The sequence below is a fragment of the Primulina huaijiensis genome, chromosome 2 (assembly GCF_012295235.1).
Source record: "Primulina huaijiensis isolate GDHJ02 chromosome 2, ASM1229523v2, whole genome shotgun sequence".
NCBI classification, from domain to species: Eukaryota; Viridiplantae; Streptophyta; class Magnoliopsida; order Lamiales; family Gesneriaceae; genus Primulina; species Primulina huaijiensis.
In genome coordinates, this window is record NC_133307.1 from 30,367,489 (window position 1) to 30,388,306 (window position 20,818).

At 37.0% G+C, this 20,818-nt stretch overlaps 1 protein-coding gene and 1 long non-coding RNA gene across 4 annotated transcripts; both read left to right on the top strand.

Moving 5' to 3' along the window:
* The first annotated feature begins 8,687 nt into the window (after positions 1-8,687).
* LOC140971533 (protein ABA AND ROS SENSITIVE 1) lies at positions 8,688-15,715 on the top strand. 3 transcript variants are annotated; one of them, XM_073433839.1, is made up of 9 exons: positions 8,688-9,203; positions 9,288-9,311; positions 11,248-11,354; positions 12,184-12,283; positions 12,886-13,090; positions 13,884-14,181; positions 14,817-14,892; positions 14,979-15,025; positions 15,149-15,715. In XM_073433839.1, the coding sequence occupies exons 3-9, from the start codon at positions 11,263-11,265 to the stop codon at positions 15,327-15,329; spliced, it is 999 nt and encodes a 332-aa protein (XP_073289940.1). In that variant the 5' UTR covers positions 8,688-9,203; positions 9,288-9,311; positions 11,248-11,262; the 3' UTR covers positions 15,330-15,715. The 3 variants fall into 3 exon arrangements, with proteins under 3 accessions (XP_073289940.1, XP_073289942.1, XP_073289941.1); XM_073433841.1 differs by lacking the exon at positions 9,288-9,311; XM_073433840.1 differs by lacking the exons at positions 8,688-9,203; positions 9,288-9,311 and having other exon boundaries at positions 9,915-11,354.
* Positions 15,716-16,098: 383 nt separating this feature from the next.
* Positions 16,099-17,697, top strand: LOC140961527 (uncharacterized). The gene is made up of 3 exons (XR_012172367.1): positions 16,099-16,346; positions 16,418-16,489; positions 16,573-17,697. It is a non-coding gene; the product is annotated as an uncharacterized lncRNA (long non-coding RNA).
* The last annotated feature ends 3,121 nt before the right edge of the window (positions 17,698-20,818 follow it).

Genomic DNA, 20,818 nt, shown 5'->3' on the forward strand with positions numbered 1-20,818 from the left:
CTTTGTCCCAGGGAGGTATAAGAGGAGCATAAAATTTGGAGAAAGCGCAGGGCAACGCTTCAAAGAGACCCTGAAATGCTTACCACCTCAGAAAATATTACTCTTGAATTTATTGTTGATGTATTTCATCTTTGCATTTTCCCATGTAATCAGTTGGAATTCAATAAAACCAAGTTCTTATATTAAGTTCATGGATGTTGTTGTATTGTGAGGATGAAATAAATTTTATTTTCCTGCTAAGGCATCGTCTACCAGAGGAGCAGAGTTGGGGTGGAAGAAAGATTTTATTTTCCTGCTAGGGCATCGCCTAGCAGAGGAGCAGAGTTGGGGTGTAAGAGAAATTTTATTTTTCTGCTAAGGCATCGCCTAGCAGAGGAGTAGAGTTGGGGTGGAAGAGAAATTTTATTTTCCTGCTAGGGCATCGCCTAGCAGAAGAGCAGAGTTGGGGTGGAAGAAAGATTTTATTTTCCTGCTAAGGCATCACCTAGCAGAGGAGCAGAGTTGGGGTGGAAGAGAAATTTTATTTTCCTGCTAAGGCATCGCCTAGCAGAGAAGCAGAGTTGGGGTGGAAGAGAAATTTTATTTTCCTGCCAAGACATGTCTTAGCATATGAGCAGAATTGGGGTGGAAGAAAGATTTTATTTTCCTACTAAGGCATCGCCTAGTAGACGAGCAGTGTGTAGAAGAAAAATTTTATTTTCCTACTAAGGCATCCCCTAGTAGAGGAGCAGCGTGTAGAAGAAATTTTTTATTTCCCTGCTAAGATATCACCTAGCAGAGGAGTTAGAGGGTGAGGGCGTTGAATTTTTATTTTCCTGCTAAGGTATCACCTAGCAGAGGAGTTAGAGGGTGGAGGCGTTGAATTTTTATTCTCCTGCTAAGGTATCACCTGACAGAGGAGTTAGAGGGTAGGGGCGTTGAATTTTCATTCTCCTGCTAAGGTGTCACCTAGCAGAGGAGTTAGAGTATTTTCCTGCTAAGGTGTCACCTAGCAGAGGAGTTAGAGGGTGAGGAGGTTGAATTTTTATTTTCCTGCTAAGGTATCACCTAGTAGAGGAGTTAGAAAGTGGAGGTGTTGAATCTTTATTTTCCTGCTAAGGTGTCACCTAGCAGAGGAGTTAGAGGGTGTAGATGTTGAATATTTATTTTCCTGCTAAGGTCTCACATAGCAGAGGAGTTAGAGGGGGGAGGTGTTGAATCTTTATTTTCCTGCTAGGGTATCACCTAGCAGAGGAGTTAGAGGGTGGAGGTGTTGAATCTTTATTTTCCTGCTAATGTATCACCTAGCAGAGGAGTTAGAGGCTAGAGACGTTGAATCTTTATTTTCCTGCTAAGGTGTCACCTAGCAGATGAGTTAGAGGGTGGAAGTGTTGAATATTTATTTTCCTGCTAAGGTCTCACCTAGCAGAGGAGTTAGAGGGGGGAGGTGTTGAATCTTTATTTTTCTGCTAGGGTATCACCTAGCAGAGGAGTTAGAGGGTGGAGGTGTTGAATCTTTATTTTCCTGCTAAGGTATCTTCTAGCAGAGGAGTTAGAGGGTGGAGAAGTTGAATCTTTATTTTCCTGCTAAAATATCACCTAGCAGAGAAGTTAAAGGGTGGGGCGTGGCGAGGGGCGAGCAGGCAGGGGCGGCGAGCATGGGCGAGCTCGGCGAAGGCGAGCGAGGGCGAGGCGTTGGGCGAGCGTGGGCGAGGCTGTCTGGGCTTGGGGGAGCAGGCAGGGGCGACGAGCATGGGCGAGGCTGTCTAGGCTTGGGCGAGGGTGGGCGAGGCGTTGGGCTGGTGGGCGAGGCTGTCTGGGCTTGGGCGAGCAGACAGGGGCGGCGAGCATTGGCGAGGCTGTCTAGGCTTGGGCGAGGAGGGGCGAGGCGTTGGGCTAGTGGGAGAGCTCGACGAAGGCGAGCAGGCAGGGGCGGCGAGCATGGGCGAGAGGCGAGGCGTTGGGCTGGTGGGCGAGGCTCGGCGAAGGCGAGCGAGGGCGAGGCGTGGGGCTGGTGGGCGAGCTCGGCGAAGGCGAGCAGACAGGGGCATCGCGGCGCGAAGGGGTTGTGCTCGGGCGAGGCGGCGCGGCGCGAGGGGGTTGTGTTTGGGCGAGGCGTGGATAGGGTGCGACTGACGCGTGCTAGGGCGAAGCTTTGAGGAAACGACGTTAGGGTTTACGTATGGGAGAGAACTAGCGGCTGGAGGGGGTAAGAAATTATGTAGGGGTGAAGTGAGAATGAAGTGGGGAAGATTGCGATTTGATTTATTTTCAAATTTTCGCACGACCTCACCCTAATTTTCGCAGCGGCAAAAATCGTTCGTTAACGACAAACGAAATAATTTTTTCTAATACGGTACGTCCTCGTCGCCGATAAACCAAGGACAACACAACTAATCAAACTTTGAACCTACGATTCAGTTCGACTTGGGAGGGGGAGACTGGTGATACCCCATGGATGGGCCTTGGCTCATCCCTAGCCCAAAAGGAAGACCCAGATGGAAGACATGGATGAGCCCACTACTCTTGGCTCATCCCTAGCCCAAATGGAAGACAAGCCCATCAAGGGCCCAGGTATCTTCCTATAAATACCAGGTTTGATTGTTCAGTTATGGATTCAATATATTGTTTTCAGCAGCACCCTTAACTGCTCCCCCCATATATCCTCAGTCTCTGACTTGAGCGTCGGAGGGGCTACGTCGGGACACCCTCCTGGCCCCTCCTAACGATCTTATTTGTGATTTCAAGCTCAGGGTAATTTCNCCTAACGATCTTATTTGTGATTCTAAGCTCATGGTAATTTCAAAGCCTGCGTCTGGACTAGTGGCACTTTCTGGAATCGGACCTAAATTTCCCGTGAGTATCACCTACCTTGACGATCCAATTATTAAGACTCAATTTACTCGAGAGCTTGGTGGAAAAAATTACAATAATAATAATAATAATAATTAGTATATGGTTGATTTTTCGTTAGTGCGACAAAGTGGTGCAGAATAACACGTTTTTTTTTTACCTCGTTTTGGCATGGAATGATAAAACGTGTTACCTAGTTGTGTGTAATATATCGAAACTTTTATGATAGGAGAGGGCTCTTAGCTAGTGCTCCACTTCATGCTCATGATGATATATGTATATAATAAATATACCGATAAATGGTATCATCTTTTAGTGTTGTTTAAGGTCATGGGGTCTATAATCCTCGTGCAAAACGTGTGGTAAGTGAGAAATAAAATTCGAAAATTATGTATAAAACCTTTTTTTTCCCTCTTTTGGTTCACTGTGCGACTATTAATAGTTTAATACACCATTTGGCTTTGTGAATATGATAGAGAAATTATGTATAATATAAACTAGTGCAATGTGTAAAAATTTTTATAATTCATTTGATTTATGTTTAAATAATTATCAAAATGTAATTACAAGAAATAACGAGAGACTATATTGTAATTTTGATATATGAAATAAAAAAATAAATAAAATAAATAGAAAAAAAAGATTGAAGTAGAAATTGAATCTACAACTTGATGTTTAAAAAACAAAAATTCTATCTACTAAGCTGCATGCAACCTATATTAAAGTTTTAATACTTTACTGATATATATAAATTATTAAAACAGACCATGACATCAAAAGTTAGTGATAAGTGTATATATTTAACGATTTTTACATTTAATCTTTTATTGGACAAAACAAAAATTAGTAATAAACTAATGTATCATTATTTGCACTGGATTTTATCCCAAAAAGAAAAACTCATATACTCGACTCCTAACCTTATTTACAAGCATTGCCACAACTCACTTCAAAAACTAGTTCAATAATCTAGTTGAAAGCCTGATTCATATTCATAATAAATGAAAAAAGGTAATTTTATGTATAAAATTATCATCTTACGGGACATATGAAACCTAAATAAATTCGTCAATAGATCAAACGAACCCAATGCAACACAAACCAATACTTTTACACCAAAACAACCATTTAAATTCAACCTTCCATGTTCCAACATCTTCTTTTAAAATAAATAAAAATAAAAAAATCTGTACCTCCCGATGCAATCTTTGAAAATCTGTTCGGTGTTATTGCACTTTCAGATGAATTTCCCAGGCTCCACTTCCTCTGTGCGGCACCGTGACGTTACGATCTTGCGGGTAGCGCAGCGGTGTCCGTTACCGTCAACTTTAGGGACCACCGAACCGCGAAACTTGCCGGAGGAGGAAGAGTTAAACTCGGAATCATCGTCTTTCCACACCCAACCCATTGCAAATTGTTATATCGACTTTTTGTAATTATATACGTATTTGCTTTGTTATTTATTTACAAAAGTTTTTTGAGTTTTATTACTCTTTTCAATTATATATATATATATATATCCTTAAAAAACTTATTTTATATTATATAAATATTTTTTGAGAAAAACACTATAATATTATCAAGCAAGTTCAGATACAATTACATCGGAAAATATAAAACAAAAACTTGTATGATACGGTTTCACATATCGTATTTTGTGAGACATATATCTTATTTGGGTTATCCATGAAAAAATATTAATTTTTATGCTAAGACTATGTTTGGTGTGTATGATAGGATAATTAATTGGATTGATGACAAAACTTAAGGTAAAGATATATAATTGGATTCTCAATCCTCCCAAAACAATGAGATGTCTTTTCACCCATATAGGTTTTTTTCATCATGACCTTCTTGATTAATTGGACCAATAAAAAATGAGATAAACATGAATTTAACAATATATCCTTTGCTTATCACCCATACCAAACATACCCTAAGAGTATTACTTTTTATTGTGAATATCGGTAGGGTTGACCCGTCTCACAGATAAAGATTCGTGAGAGATTCGTAAGACTATCTCACAAGAGACCTACTCAAATATAAAAAGCTCGGGGCATACTCATATTTATAAATGATGTAATAAATATTATACAAAAAAAGTTGATAAACTTTCATTTTGTGGAGTCTAAGTTAATTTTATTTGCTTCCCCTGGAAGTAAGTTTAAAACATTATAAATTGGTTTTACTAGGTTATTTATTCAAATATTTTTTTATAAATTCAGTTCAATATATGTGCCTGATAATAATTAATTAAGTAATTAATCACAATATTAAATTGCCCATATCTTGAATGGACACTGTCATTCCATCTACACATCTGACACATACCTCATGCTCTGTCCTTCCCCCAACTTTTCAACAAGGAAACATATATACGATTTTTTCACTAATCGATTTACGAAGTAATTCAAACATTTGATTGGCAATTTTGCATATATATGCCTATGTCAGGTTATCAAGATACATATATGGAAAATATTTCAAATGAATATTTAACGTACACATAAGCCAAAATGCAGTAGAGCCATGAGGAGAAGCCGTATATTTGGCAAATTTTATGCTACGCCTAGATAAGTACTTGTCTCTCAGTGTATTGTCATTCATCGGATTGTGGTGGTTTATACATGTTTTGATGGAGTCTACCTCAATCCAATGACTATTCAACGTATAAAGTATATCTCCTCGAATTGGATAGAACAAAGCCTTAGAATTATTTGGACTTGACTCATGTTTACTAGATACATAGGCTGCATGGGAGTCCATGACCGTTAGGTGTGACACTTTTGGACCAACCAGGCTAGCATACCATGGCCCAAATCTTAAACGCATGGACTGAGAACCATTATCCACGAGAAGGATGTTAGATATAAAGAATGATTTTGCTTGTTTTTGGGCATACTACGAATCCCAACAGAGGTGAACGCCGAGCCAAACAGTAGGCTGAAGAGTACAGAGGGTTCAAAATCAAGAGATTTGGCTACAAAATTTGGATTGACTAAACTCTAATTGTTGGCCGGAAACATAGATTTAAGTTTGATCTGAATCCATATGTATTTGTGTATGATATATCAATCATTTAAAGGTATAGATATAAAATTTAAATACCATTGGAAATTAAAAATTTTGTACTGGAAATTACACAAGCATTCATACTAAATTTCTTAATGGAAATTGTTTCATGTCTATGCAAAAATAATAATAAATAGATGCTAAAAATCGAACAAGTGAAAAAAAAATTGAACTCCATTAGCTAAAAAGCCATAAAGAATTAATAGACTTAAAAAGCAAATTTCTGAACTTAATATTATTTTGGTCAAGGCGAAGAGCCCCTCCACTGTGCACGTCAATCCTCTTCGAAGAAGCGGACACAGCGCTCAAAAAGAGTGCTTCAGCTGGCATAAGATGCTTCAGAAGATTCGGCGCTTCACTGCATAACGGTCCAGGACCGGAGCAACAAATGCACTCGGCCGGAAAAATGACGCTTTCAATTCTTAGACTCGAAATACAAAGTCTTGTTGAATTTGGCCATTACAAATAGTTTCTTGAATTTGATGTTGGTAGGGCTAGCAGTGAGATTACGGCGAGAAAATAAGCGGGCTCACACAGAGGTTGGAGAGATGCTACATGGGATCAAGGAGACTCAGCAATCCCCTGTATATTCCGTGGGGACTCGTACTACACCAGTTCTGAAGAGGCGAAAAACTTATATAAACTTGCCAAAGGAGACCATTGGTGGATTTGGAGTCAAGTCATTTATAAATTATAGCCCACGTCACGTCACTCAAATGTATTGTTTATTTTAATTAATGTAAAATAAAATAGACATTGTCCGGAAAACACATGTTCATTTTTATGGATGACAAGTTATTGAAATAATGTATGTGTTGTCTTAATCTGCGTTATTGATCGGATTTTGGTGAGACTATGGTCTATTGTTTTTCGGTATTCGTGTGTTATGATGCGTTTTTTTCTTAGTCGTATTCTAATTTCTTGGATATGTCCAGTAAACTTGTATCTGTAAACTTTATATCTTTGAATGTAATTAGTTTATTAAAAAAATAAAATAAAAAAATATGAAGGTACCTCAGATATCTCAGGAACTCCCTAGAACAAGCCTATGAACATTCATTTTTTACGGGGCTCTATACAAAAAAATAAAATTTATCTTGAAATTTAATGGTGCATGTACGCCAATAAACTAGTATTATTAATTGCTTTGATATGTCCTACGTACCCTAGTTTATTCATATTTCACTATTCGTTAATTCATTACAACCAAAATTAATTTCTGGGTCTTTCACTGATGGCTATATATATTATATTTTTGAAGAAGCGAAAACTGATGACCTTATCTCCCTCGTTTGGGTGTTATGATGACGTGGACTATATTAGTCTGTAAATTAGCTGACTTTGTTCCCTTCAGTTATTTATGTTTCGAAATGCAATTCTTGTAAATGATTTTGTTCTCTTCACCAAATGACCGGAGAGAGTCCTCACTTCATAGTTTATTTATCCACTTGCACGTGGATTTCACGGTTGATTACCGAGTCACCTTCATTCATTCTTCACCCGACCTCTATAAGTAAGAGTCCGCCTATTTCTCACTTGGTCACCATACTCTTCACCAGACAAATCATGCAACGGCGCGCATTTGTTCCTCCGGTCTCGGACCGCAGCGCGGTGAAGCGCCTAATCTTCGCAGGCATCGCTCGCTCCCTGAAGTACTCTTTTGAGCGCTGTCTTCGCTTCTTTAAAGGGGATTGACATCGAAATCCCCCTCGGATCGATCGGTTGTCTTTTTTTGTTGTGTTTTCACGAGTCAGCTGTTCTCTAGTTTATGTGCGTTTGTGTTTGTTTATGTTGTTCGTGTAAAAATAAGGTGCATGTATGGAATAATAAACGAAGCTACACGGGGAGGAGATACGCGTGATATCCGCTTGCTTGGCTCAAGAAATTCACCTGGTTTTGTAATTCTGTACCTCCATTGAGCCATTTCTCTATATATATGTTTTTGTGATTCTGTTTTGCAAATTCGTTTTGCCTTGCTTGGAGTGATGTGGGCTCTAGGCGCGAAGAATTAGGAAGCAGAGCATGAGAAATGAAACTCAAATAATAAATAAATAATTACTTTAAAGTGACTGAACTTTAAATCACCAAATTTTAATATAAAACTGTTCGGTTTTTATTTCTTTACTCCAAGGTTATTCTGTAATTTTTTTTAAAAAATATAATAAATCTGTAATAATTAGGCTTCCTTCTTTTCTTTCGCTTAAAAAACTCACAAACAAATTTTTTTNTAGGTATCAAAGATTTTCAGTATCCATTCTCTCTTGTAATCCCACAATTTCACCCGCCTCTCCGATGCATTGTCATCTCTTTGTGGATCGCTCTCGAAACCAAAAATTAATTTCCCCTTAACTCATTTCTCTATTGTAACGTAAATCATGAAGAATGGATAAACTAAATCAGAATAAGCGATGATGCATGTATACATATCAAAATTATAATTTTGAAATAAAATTCAGGCGCTCCACCAACCATCTTCTTAACTTCTTTCCCGAGGGACTTTTTTTAGATAATTAATAACAATTCTTCTCAGATTAAGCTAAATGTTTTCTAGTGATTTAGCATCGTGATATCTTGATTTATCATCAACTGATCATGATTTTAATTTTGATTCCGATACTTTCTACACATACGTCCAATAACAATTTTATCGATCAATTCGAGCACAATCATATTTCTTATGAGAACATGAACAAGAACGAATCCAATAGTTCCAATCTGATATAAAATACTTTTTCGAGTTAAATACCACACGACAAAATCGTCTAACACAAACCAGTTTAGTAGTCTACGCACGCACACGCGAATAAAAAAAAAAAGAAACCAAAATTCCCCAAATAGAAAACCTAACCCCTAACTCCATTCTTGTTGGTCTCTCTTTCCCTCTCCCCATTTCGCGTCTCCATCGCCCCTTTTGGCCGGAAAGTGGCCGGAGACCACTGCGAGTGATAGCCCATTACTTGTATATTTGATTCGAGCCACGAATCTATGAATTTGAGCCTCATTTCGTCAACCCGAGCCCAAGTTGCGAGCTGTTGTTAATCGATTTTCCGACCATTTCGCCCGCGATTTATTCGATGTTAGGCGGAGGGTCGATGGTATTTGAGCTCTAGACCAATTTCGAGCAAGCCTAGTTCGTTTCCCGTCGCCCATCTGTTTTTCCGGCGAGTTTCTCCGATGTACCGCCGCGAGCAGCCTTTGTTCCGAGTTTAATTCGAGGTGCTTCGATTTTTGAGCATTTTAGACTCGATTTTCCAGCTTGTTTCTAACATCCTTGTTCAAGATTCGCAGGCTGCCGGGGAGTGAGAATTTACCCATTCAATTTAATTTGATTTTTGACTCGTTTATCGCAATATATTGATTATTGTTTGGGTTTAATGTTTTAGGTATCGAATTTGGACGTTTTAAAGGTATATTTTCGACAACCTAAAATAATTGCCGAATTAGTTGGTGTGATATTTTGGGAAATTAAATTGGTTGCGATTATTGTTGGATCAATGAGTTGAATGTTTGACTAGAATTGACCGATAATGGCTTGAAACTTTGGAGAATAGTCCAACTTTGAGAAATTAGGAATTTTAGTTGAATTACTGGAATCACTGGGAATTAAATATTTATCAGCTTAGTGAGTTATTTAAGGTTACGTTTGGATTGATATACTTCAAATCCACTCATTCTATGTTTATATAATGTTTTATATTAACTAAAATAAATTTCAAGTTCATCCAATAGTGAATGTATTTGAAATTTATTTTATTTTGTGTATCTAATGTTTAAATAACTAAGGTTTGCATTTAAGATTTCATTTGTTGTTTCATTGTTAACAATATTAATATAATCAAAATCCTTAGATTTCAAATTCATCCATCCACTTGCAACCTAAATTAATATAGGCCAAAGATTTGAAGTTATAAGTTCAAGTTGATCGTTTGGACCGCCATTGAATGGTTAGATATGTTACGGCAGAGTAATGGTAACACATAAATTACATATATGCATATTCATGTACTGTTATTTGTACTTGTGTGATTAGTTAGTATACCTATATTAAATACCTTGTTTATATGTTCATTTGTTTGAAACATTTTATGGCATTTAGAAATATGACATGTTATATTAAGACATTCATTTTGAGCGTTATCGTTCTTGTTAGATCGGACACATCACGACATACCTAACATACTTGGGTAGAGCGATTTAGCTGTGTGACGAAGTGATTCCCTATTTATTGTTAGCTTGGGCATTGTTCCAGTTGTTATTGTATCATTTATTGACTCTTTCTTACATGTTGCATTTGAGCCAAACATGGATTGCATATTTCATTCATAGATATGCGTATACATCGTTTATGTTTATCAGCATTGTTGTTTAACTGTATATACAGAAGATTGACCCCTTTCTCGAGGGCTGCCGTGGCGGCTTTTTGGCACCATGGCAGGCCATTCGGGTTCGGATGATCCGCAAGGTAGATCTTCTGCCAGTGGAGGCCAGTGAGATTGTTTGTTATAGGCCATACCAAAACGGCTACTCTAATGGCCTCAAGCTTTATAATATAGTATAGATAGTGTAGATTACGTTGGAGTTTTATAAATTAGCGGAGAGGTGCCCCGAGTAGTTGTATCTTGTTTTTAAAGTTTATTTGTTTTTGTGTGACTGAGCCGGTGTGCTCTGCATGTGACTTTTACTATTTAAGTCCTGGCCAGTGCAGCTGTTACTTGTTTTATGTTGTATTCTAAATTTCAGAATTTATATTTGTAAACTGTTGTTTGATTTTCCAGGATGTCCAACTTGTGGAGAGGTCATGATGAAATTTTTCTAAAATTGTTTTCCGCTGCTTACATTAATAAATCGTTAATTGCATGTTAGTTAAATACGATTAGAGTAACGGGGCCTCACTGTATTTCCTTTAGATAATTGAACACTTACTATTTTCTCTAGACTTATCTGTGGGACTTAGGTGTACTTGAGAATTGTGGTTGCAAGATGATGCTTTGATATAGTCAAAATATAGGTGAGATGCTGCCCGTTTTATAGAAGACCCAGGGCTTCACAGTTTGCCATTAAGAGTGTAATTTTGGTTGCAATTGTTGATTATAGTTTCCTATTTCTGTATGTTAGACCAAACAATACTTGATTTTCATGATTTAAGGATTGTGGATTGCTTAGTTCTGACTTTTGTGTTGTTTAGTACTGTTGGATTATATTGTTGGTGGCAAATTCTAAGGTTGTTCCATTTATTAGGAGTTCTAGAAGTTGGATAATTGAAATTTGGACTGATATCTCTGTGGTTAAGTTTTTGTATTTGGATTAAATTCAGTTTTCTTATTTTCTTTGGTTTGCATGTAGTATTAGTATTTGAAAATGGATGTGCAAGCAAAGAGGAAAGCCTTGTTTCGAGCCAAACTGAATGCACAGAAGCAGGAGAAGCAGCGCATCGATTCTCCTCTCATTAGGTACTGCAAATTTCATGGCAACACATTTTTTATTGCAGTTTATTCAAGATTATACATAAAGTGCTAGAATAATCTATTAGTAGCATGTTTTAGTTGTAATAAGATTAAGCGAACACCATTTAAATCATTGTTTGAGGCGCCCACCATGAGCTCGAGCCTTTGAGAAATGTGAATATAATATGATGACGGAGTGAGGTTGTAAAAAATTCAACATGAAGCTGGTCTTGGGTGCTTATGTGTGGACTTTTGTTTGTTAATATCCAATCAGGATACATCTTGAAAATCAGTTCTGGCTATATGTCTCCATTTCCTTTGACTTACATGCGAGGGGAACATATAAAAGTATAAAATTATGGTTAATCTGTCATTGCTTGAGCTTCTAGAAAAAAGTGTTTTCCAGCGTTTTGCTATTAAATCAATACATACCTATGTGCTTCTCTTCTGTTTTGTCATTATATACCCATCCATCTGTTCCATGATTTGCATTGTTTTACAGTTGAGCAATAAAATGTAGCTGTGCATTCTCTTTGGCCTTTCCGATGCTATAGTAGTGGTCATGTTGTTCTATTTGATTAAACTTGCTAATCTTAGGAACAATAGAGACACTTACAAGTTTTAAAGAATTTGTCATCCTCCAGTATATATCTCGTAAGATTGACTTGTATTCAGGCTCTCAAATCACCGTAATGGAAAAACCTGGTTCAATGGGTGGTATCGTTTTGACTAACATTGGCCATTTTTAATATTGCACGTGGATTCAAGCACCATGTGTTCTTTGGTGCAATATTTTTATTCAAACAAGTTGATTCTTTGCCAATTGTAAATGTAGGTACGATGAACATGATCAACCAGTATGCAGGGTTTGTGATGTTGTCATCAAGTCCGAGTCCCTATGGCCTGCACACCAAGCTTCTCGTAAACATAATGAGGTAAATGTTGAATCAAATCTGGGACAGTGGAATTGTAAGAGGATGAAGCTAGGGTGTTTAATGTCTTACTCCAATTTGTCTCCCGATTTCACAGTAGCGCATTGAGTTAAAATTGGTGGTAATTTTATGTTTGGTTGAGGTCTTGTTCCTGTATGGCTAAGATTTAGACTACGTGCAGCTGAACACTGACATTATATGCTCTTTGTGTTTCACTTGTTTGTGGAAGTACAAATATTCTCCAACATTTAAAGCTTGCCGTCCTTCCTCTACGCAATTCCACACTAATCCAAATATAAAGGTGGAAAAACTGAATCCCATTGATATTCTCAGTCATGCCTTCTCGCCCCTCCGACCCCTTTCTTTCATGTAAATCAGCAATTCACAGTTTGGATTTAGGGCTTTGATAATTGTTGCCCTAGATGTTTGATAAAACCTAAGTAGTGACTGGAGTGTTGTGCACTTGCAATTACAGTGTAGTATCCATGCTTTTTTATTGATCCCATCTGCCCATCTGGGAAGCAAAATTTCTCCAAGCTTCTTTGTTGTTGCTTTTGTAGTAATGTCCACTCAACTTTCTTAACGGGATACTGATACTTGTATAGGCTATTGACAAACTCAAAGCTAGTGCAGCTGCACTAAATCGGGTCAGTAGCTCCAAACCTGAACCTGAGTTGCCGAAGTCTAAACCTGAGTCTCACGGAGAGTTGCTGGAGAAATCTAAACCATCAGTTGCATTGCCTAAGAATCGACCATCTATGCCCCCTCCTGGTTTTTTTGATAATCATGAGCCAAAAAGGCGGAAAAATGGTAACAATCTGATTTAATATTACCATTTAATTTTTTTGGTATCATATTGTTGGATGGGCTCATCGTTTGTTTGATTTTTTATATACTTGTGCCAATTTGTGACTGTAATGAAGTCAAATGAACCATAGTTTATCAATTATAAATTTCTTGAATGTCTTGCACATTGGCTTCTCAATCCCCTCTATTTACTGCCTGATCGTATATTTTTCAATGCTGTATGTTTGACGTTAGGGATTTCATTCCAATCCTTTGTGTGAAAACATTGTAGGAACCTTCAATCTTTTGTGCATAGGGTGTAGATGAGAAGTTGATCTGGGAGAGTTGTTAAATGGACGGGCTTCTGTTTTCCAAAAGAAGATGTATGATCATGTCCACCTGGTGAATAAACTAGTATTAACTAGGGGCAGCTTGCTGACAGTGATGGAAGACTTCGAATTTTTGTTGGTGTTCCACAATGTTCCAGTGGTACAGGATGAGCTAATCAATGTGGGAAATAATTTTTAATAGTATAACAGATATTAAAAGTACACGACACAGTCTGACATAATAAATGGCAGCACCATTTGTCTGAACGCTCACCTTTGTCACCTTGATCTATTAGCCAGCCCTATAATGAATTCTGTTTCCAAAATTTCTTGAGTAGTTTGTGTTATAATGTGGAGTGCTATCACAGTTCGAGAAATCCGTTATATACTTTTTCATTTAACATTTGCAATCCTAATGAACAAGCGTTATCTTTTGTGGTTTTATTCATTCAAGTAAACCCGTGTTTGAGTTTGTTCTATTCTTGTAGAAAGGGATTCGGGAAAGTTGAGAGACCGTGAGTCACACAAAGAATCGGTTGCTGCAAAAAGTCAAATAGTGGAGCCATTTGTCCTAGCTAGTGGGATAGACAATGTATCAGCTATGGCTCCGTATGAGAGTGAACACGATCCTGAATTTCAATCTTCCAAAGATTTAAGGCGGGGTTCAAAAATAGCTGTTGGCATTGAAGACAAACAAGTCAGAGGAGCTCTTCCTGAAGGGTTTTTTGATGACAAAGATTCTGATTTACGTGCGCGAGGCATTACTCCTGTGAAGCCAGATGTCAAGTGAGTTGCCTCTCACTTTTCCTTTATTTATTTTTTCACATGCACATAATGCATCTTTATTTTCATTTAGTTTCGCGGGTGACAACATGTTAACCGCTGTTAGAGGAGTGTGACAATATAAGCATGCTACTTGTTTGTGGAACGTATATTTATTTATTTTTGAGAAACAAATAATATAATAATGTGGTGGACCTTGGGATTTAAATATACAAATTAGATCAATACATTTAAGTGAGCTCGAGAATGGTTTTTATAGTTGTTCAACTAGTGTTGAGAGGAAATGGGCTCTACAATTTCATGTTCTCATTTAATATCTGATGTGGAGTGTTTGGGAATATTATGGCTTTTATGGATTGGACGGTGGTAGTTGATCCACAATTTTTGATGCTAGAGACTTTTCATTTTCTTGTCAAGGACAATGCAGAGAAATGCTTTGCTCATATTAGCTGATATTAGTGATTTATATAAAAATATATCGACCGGCGGCGGCCTAAAGTTTGTCATGCAAATAGGTGTAGCTTTAACGATAATTATTACTGCTATAAATTGATTTCCGTGACCCGAAATTACGTTGAGGTATGATCTCATCTTTCTTCTTTCAGTTTGAATTAATACTCCATTTCTAATCCGGGCAGGGATGAATACAAGGAGTTCGAAAAGTTAATCCAAGATGATTTGCAGGAGATAGACAATCGTTTGGAAGAAGAAGAGGTGCGACTCATCTTACATATTACCAACCGTTTGATTCATATACTAATATTGTATGTCATATAAAAGTACGGGTGTTCATCTTGCAGTTTGATGCTGCCGAGATGATCGAAGAGGCAGAATCTGTAGAACAAAGGTAACTTGTCAATGTGAAACACTATACATGCATGTATATATGAATTTTTATTTTATCAGGATCTCACTGCATTCGAGCATCTCTACTCAGATACTTATGTCACCTTTCATCTCGAGTCTGCAGGTCTTATAGGGATAGGGTGGAAATATTGAGAAGGAAGAAAATGGAGCTTAAAGTTTCTAAGACTGTTGCTCAAGTTAGAGATCCCAAAGTTGCATCTGAGGATTCTATTCGGGAAAATTCATCAAGTGATGAAGAAAACGATGAGAACTTCACAGTCGATTGGAGAGCAAAGCGTCTTTGAACACGTTTATTTGTGGGGTGCTGTACCTCCATCCAGTCTAAGAAAAAGGACTTCATGATGCGGCAGATTGAAGAATTTGGAAAAATAAAATTCTGGTTGACATCAGGGTGCTTTTGCTGTTTTTCTTGATATAAAATGAAGCTCTGGGAAAGTTCGATGGTTGTGCCTTTACCCATCTGAAATGTTTATGTGGTATAAGAGTTTGAGAGAATGTTTGTGCAACGCATTTGAATTGGGACTTTTGATTGGTGCTATCCTAATTGCGAACAAAGTATACTTATGATACGTGAGTGTTACGAGAACACCCACTAATATTTCACAACACTAGAACCCTTTTTACAACATGAATGTGAGAGATATGGAGATATGAGATCTCTAGATGAATGTCTTATCTTATCATGTGATCTGATCAAAGCCCAGGTGGGTGATTATCAGTTGTTTTGAGGTTCAAGTATTTGGTTAAACTTGCTGAAAATATTTTATAAGCTTATTTAAAACAATTTATAAATTAAATAATTTTATTTTAAAAATAAGTTATTAATATGTTTGGACAAATTTATTTTAAATAACTTAAAAATTGTGTGTGAAGCATCATAAGATATTTATATTGTTAAAGTTATTGAAGTTGTGTTAACAGTTTTATGAATCTAAATTTATCCTTTACATTGAAAAACAATATTTTAAACATAAAATTAATATTTTTTATTCAAATCAAAATAAAAAAACAATATTTTTTACTTATATCAATATATATGATATAATATTTTTGGGGGTATATTCTTGGTTATGAATGCTGATGATTTTACACAATTTTAATTTTATCTTGATTTTTTAAAATCCATATTTGATGTTTTCCGGCTAAGCCTAGCAGTTGCATTCGAAGAGGATGACTAAGTTTGCTGCTTCAAGTCAAATGTTTTCGCAAATGTTCTTCAGCTTGGTGGTGGATCCGGAGGTGGTGGTGGTTCAAATATTTCAACTTCCACTTTGAAGCGGAAAACTCCCTCGGAGTTACGGGTAATATCTGTGTTGTGAAATTTAGACAGCATGTACAGGGTACAACAATGCTTTTTTTTTTTTCCTGGTAGGGAGAACTACTGAAGAGAGAATTTAGTGGAACTTGTTGATGAATCTCCAGCCCCAGTTCTTAGTTCCACGAGGTAAATTTTATTTCTTATTTTTATGGTTTTCTATGGATTTCTTTGCATTAGTATTGAATTCCTTGATTACTGTGGAAGTGCAGATGGAGGGCTTTCTGGGTCTAAGAAATCTGACTCATCTAAAGCACCACGATATATTGACACGCGAATGGACAAACCGTTTATAGTCATTAAAAACTATGTCATCCTTAAGCTGCTTTCCAGAAATAATATTAAGGTTACTTTGGCTGTGCCCCTTTTCACCTGCATTGCACACCCCTTTTTACTTGCATCATATACTTGTTATGAAACGAACACTGGCAGGAAACTGTTTGTAACGAGTATGTTGGCAGCCTGAAGACTTCCATTTTCCCCATGGATTCAAATGGCAATCATCAAGCTCAAAACTCATGGGACCTTTTGGTTTGGGTTAGCAGTATTGATTGGACTATGCCATTAGATTTATGATTAATAGATTAGTTTCTGTGTTTCCTCGAAGTTTGGATGATACCGTTGGCGGGAAAAACATCGTAACCATTAAGAGTGCACGGCCAAAAGTCTAGACACGTGCCTTTCAAAAGTAAGCCACAATGAGAAAAAACGAATGAAGAAGTTAAGCTCCCTAATTAAGATTGTAAGTGATTAATTATGCATTACACCAAAAGTTTGCCCCTACGATCAAAATTTTAACCAATAAAACCAAAATAATTTGCATAAAGTTTAATAAGGTAATAAATCGATCAATAGAATAATTAGAGATTTGGGTCTCAGGAGTTGCCAAACATATACAAATAGATGGAAGAAAAGAGAGAACCATAGAGCAAGCATCAAATGAACAGAATCCTAACTAGATTTCTTCCATTTCTCCATCAGATAAAGCAGTTTAATAATTTCTTGTTATTAAATTTTGGAGAGAAGAATAAAAAGCAAGCAGTGGAAGCCTTTTACAACCTTGATGGCAGAGGGAAACTGGGTAATTAAGCATTCATGATAATTAAAGGAGCCAAGCTGTGGGTGGGATTGACAATATTTTTCTTGGGCGAGGGAGAGAGGGAGATGGAAGATTCCTACTCATTCTATGAAACTTGTGTCATTTGGTAAAGAAGAAGCAATTTCTGGGGCAATAAGACTGGAAGTCATTTTTGAAATTATGTTAACCTGTTTCCCTGAGCTATAAATATGTTGTGTGCCACAATTTATGCGTTCATCCACTGTATTTCATGGTCCGAATGGACTTCACAGGTTAACGAATTGTGGTTCCTCCAATGGTTTGTCTCAATTTACATCAGTTGGCTGTAATAGTCAAAGCACAGGTTGCACATCTCAGCCTGCCTCTAACTGCCAATCAACTAATCCGCGGACTTCTCATTCTTAGGTTCACCCTCTATCAATCCTACCCCGTTCAGTTATGGCAGCATTGACCTCTGCTCCAGGAGGTATCACTGTTGAAACTCATTGAACTTCTGTTTTTAGATGTTCCCATCTTAATGTTGATTTTGTTTATCAAGGGAAAATGGACTTGCATAGCAATCGGCAGCAGGCATGGGAGGATTCATTTCGATGTTTTTACTACATGCTTTGGAAAAAACTGTGTAAAATATTTTACGGTAATTTACACCTGGTTCTGGTTCAGGAAAGGGTCAACGCAAGGATCTTACTTCGAAGCAATCTCTGGAGTTTTACCTTATCCGAACGGGTTTTGCAAGAAAAGAAAATTTCATATTGAGCTCCAAACATACGCTATTAGGATGGGATGGCTCGTACTAGCTCCCCGCCTAAGAACCGCACGTGCGAGTTGCAACATTATTTTAATATTTGTGAATATACTTTCAGGAACTCTACTTGTTAATTGTGATGTTCATTATTTCTTCATCAAATAAATGCTTTAAATAGACAATATTCATCTATATTATACACACACACACATTATATTAAAGTTAAATATCCTGTATGAAATATTTTTGTGTTGTGTTTAACATAGTTATAAATATTTTATACTCGCGTTTTTCTTCTTTCATTAAAATTAAATTAATTATATANTAATAGGACACTATTTCTTGTTCGGTCTATCCTATATAGGTGCAAGTCAAATTTTCGTAGACCAACTAGGAGGAAACATTTCCAACCCACTTTTTGTCTAAATTCCGAAAGCCTCAGCCTCGTTGCATGATCCTTCAGGAAAACCTGTTCGCCACGGATTCATAGGTTTTACCCCATAATTTAGTGAAAACTAGGTTCTTTGTTGGGGACAATCTGCTTCATTACGAAGATTGCTAAAAGTGACCTTTGATTTGCATGATGATTCTCCATGGGACCATGACTGCTTTCCGTCTTGTTATAATGTTTGCTTTGTGACAGTCATATGATCAAACTAGGAAGACGTATTTATTAGGTCAAAACAGTCGAAGGTGATCAGATTGTTTTTTGAAGTTTACTATATTTGAATTTCCTCGTCAGGGAGAAAAATCATGTTAATTTTGCCTTATCAGTTGTACTTTTGCAATGTGCACTGAGCAGTTTGTAGTTAGTCTGGGATAGACAACGGTCCACGATCTTTGCTGATGTTTACGGGAACAAGGGCGTTCATGCATTGTATGATTTTCTTTTGAACTATGGGTCAGTATCTGGTAGAATTTGTTTTCTTCAGTTATCATATGCAGTGAAAGGACAAGACGCACTGGGATTTGTCATAAGCGAACTGAAAAGAACTATTTTGTTCTATTACTCACCCAAATTTCTTGTTTTGTATGCTTGCAGATTCTTTTTGACCTCTTTGACTGGTGGTTATGTTCCCATGCTTTATTCACCTGTTGCTTTTGAAAATGCCGCTCTTTCTGCTCCAGAGATTGGTCTCACTGACATGTGGTTTTACTCGAGAAATAATAGAAATTTTTTTATCATAAGTAAAGCAGCATTGATTACATGCAATCAATCAATTGAAGTTGTAGTTGATTTAAGCCAATCTTCAGAGATTAGATGATATCCAAGTTTGTTTGAATGGATTGATACTTTCTGTAAAACCTCTTGAGAGCTTCACGTTTGGATCTATATAATAGTCTCGCCTTTTATTATTCAGGTGAGATGTAGACAACTGAGAAAAGCATACTACATATCTTTACAGCAAAAGGAATCTGAAATGGATAGTGCTCCTTATAGCGATTCATCTAGCGTCATCTGCTATAGTATTGAAATTAATGATGTCTATCTCCCACCATGGATGATCTCTGGCATCTGCAAAGCTATGCACTCTAGCGGGGTTGACTTTCTGGCAAGGTATACAAATTTTCATTGTTAAAATTTGACTGCTGAAAATTTATTCTTGTTGCTGTTTTGGTAATGTTATATTCTTAAATAACAACCTTGAATGAGGTCCATCTTACTTGAGAAGTAATTAATGTATGCTTATTATGTCTGCGTAAGCGTTTAGCTTCTGTTTTTGGTTAATTTCTGCAAAAATCAACGTATCTTAAGTGACGTTGCCCTACTTAAATGTCTTGAATACGAATCTATGTTCTCAAAGATAGAGCTTTACTTATTGCATGGAGTCAATTTCTTATTTAATTTTCTTTTTTCACCCATGAATTACAACAAGAGTTTATACCTTTACATCTCCCAAGGATCCCTACACTGACTTATCACCGAATGTTTGATTACATTTCATCTGATTGATATGCAGCTTTGTGACGGAATGGACGTCAATTGGCTTGAACATTGGTCTAGGCATAGCCAAGGACCAACCTGCTCAGCAAGCTGTAGCAGACGGACCATTACAAGAAAGCAGTCACTCTTCAATTTTCCTTATGCGACTCTTTCACCTCACACAAAATGCATTTTTAAAAAGATTGAAATACAGTGGCGCTTCGTATACAGCCTCTGTATCACCAGTTATATAGGTAAAAGAAATTGATATGTTTCTGGGTGTAGCTGGATCAATTTGCATCTTGTGTTAATCTTGTTTTATAAATTTGGACAAGACCCTTCTACTCCACTTAGATTTGACTTGTATAGTTCTTCAATTTTGCTCTATCTGGAAATGGAAGAGCTATTTTTTGGGGATATTGCACACAAGTCTCTTTGGCAGGCCACGGCTATCTTCCTTGACTAATGTAACTTTAGGCCACGTTTGGAGTGCATGATAAAAATGTGTTTGGAGTTGTGTATAAATAATATCTTAGGCTTTAATAGATGAAGTTTGATTAACTTCTTTTTTCCTATAATACCCTCAAATATAAAACAATGACTAATTAAAAACCAGTAATACGCACCATTGTTTTGACTGAGAAAATATGAACCATTGTTTTGACTGAGAATTCATACATAAAACCAGTAATACGCACAATGGAGACTAAC

Bases quoted from the DNA above. Each gene is read 5' to 3' on its own strand.
- LOC140971533 (XM_073433839.1), top strand. From the start codon at position 11,263: ATGGATGTGCAAGCAAAGAGGAAAGCCTTGTTTCGAGCCAAACTGAAT. The intron at 12,284-12,885 runs GTAAATGTTGAA...ATACTTGTATAG, and splicing joins CTTCTCGTAAACATAATGAG to GCTATTGACAAACTCAAAGC. The intron at 14,893-14,978 runs GTGCGACTCATC...TTCATCTTGCAG, and splicing joins ATCGTTTGGAAGAAGAAGAG to TTTGATGCTGCCGAGATGAT.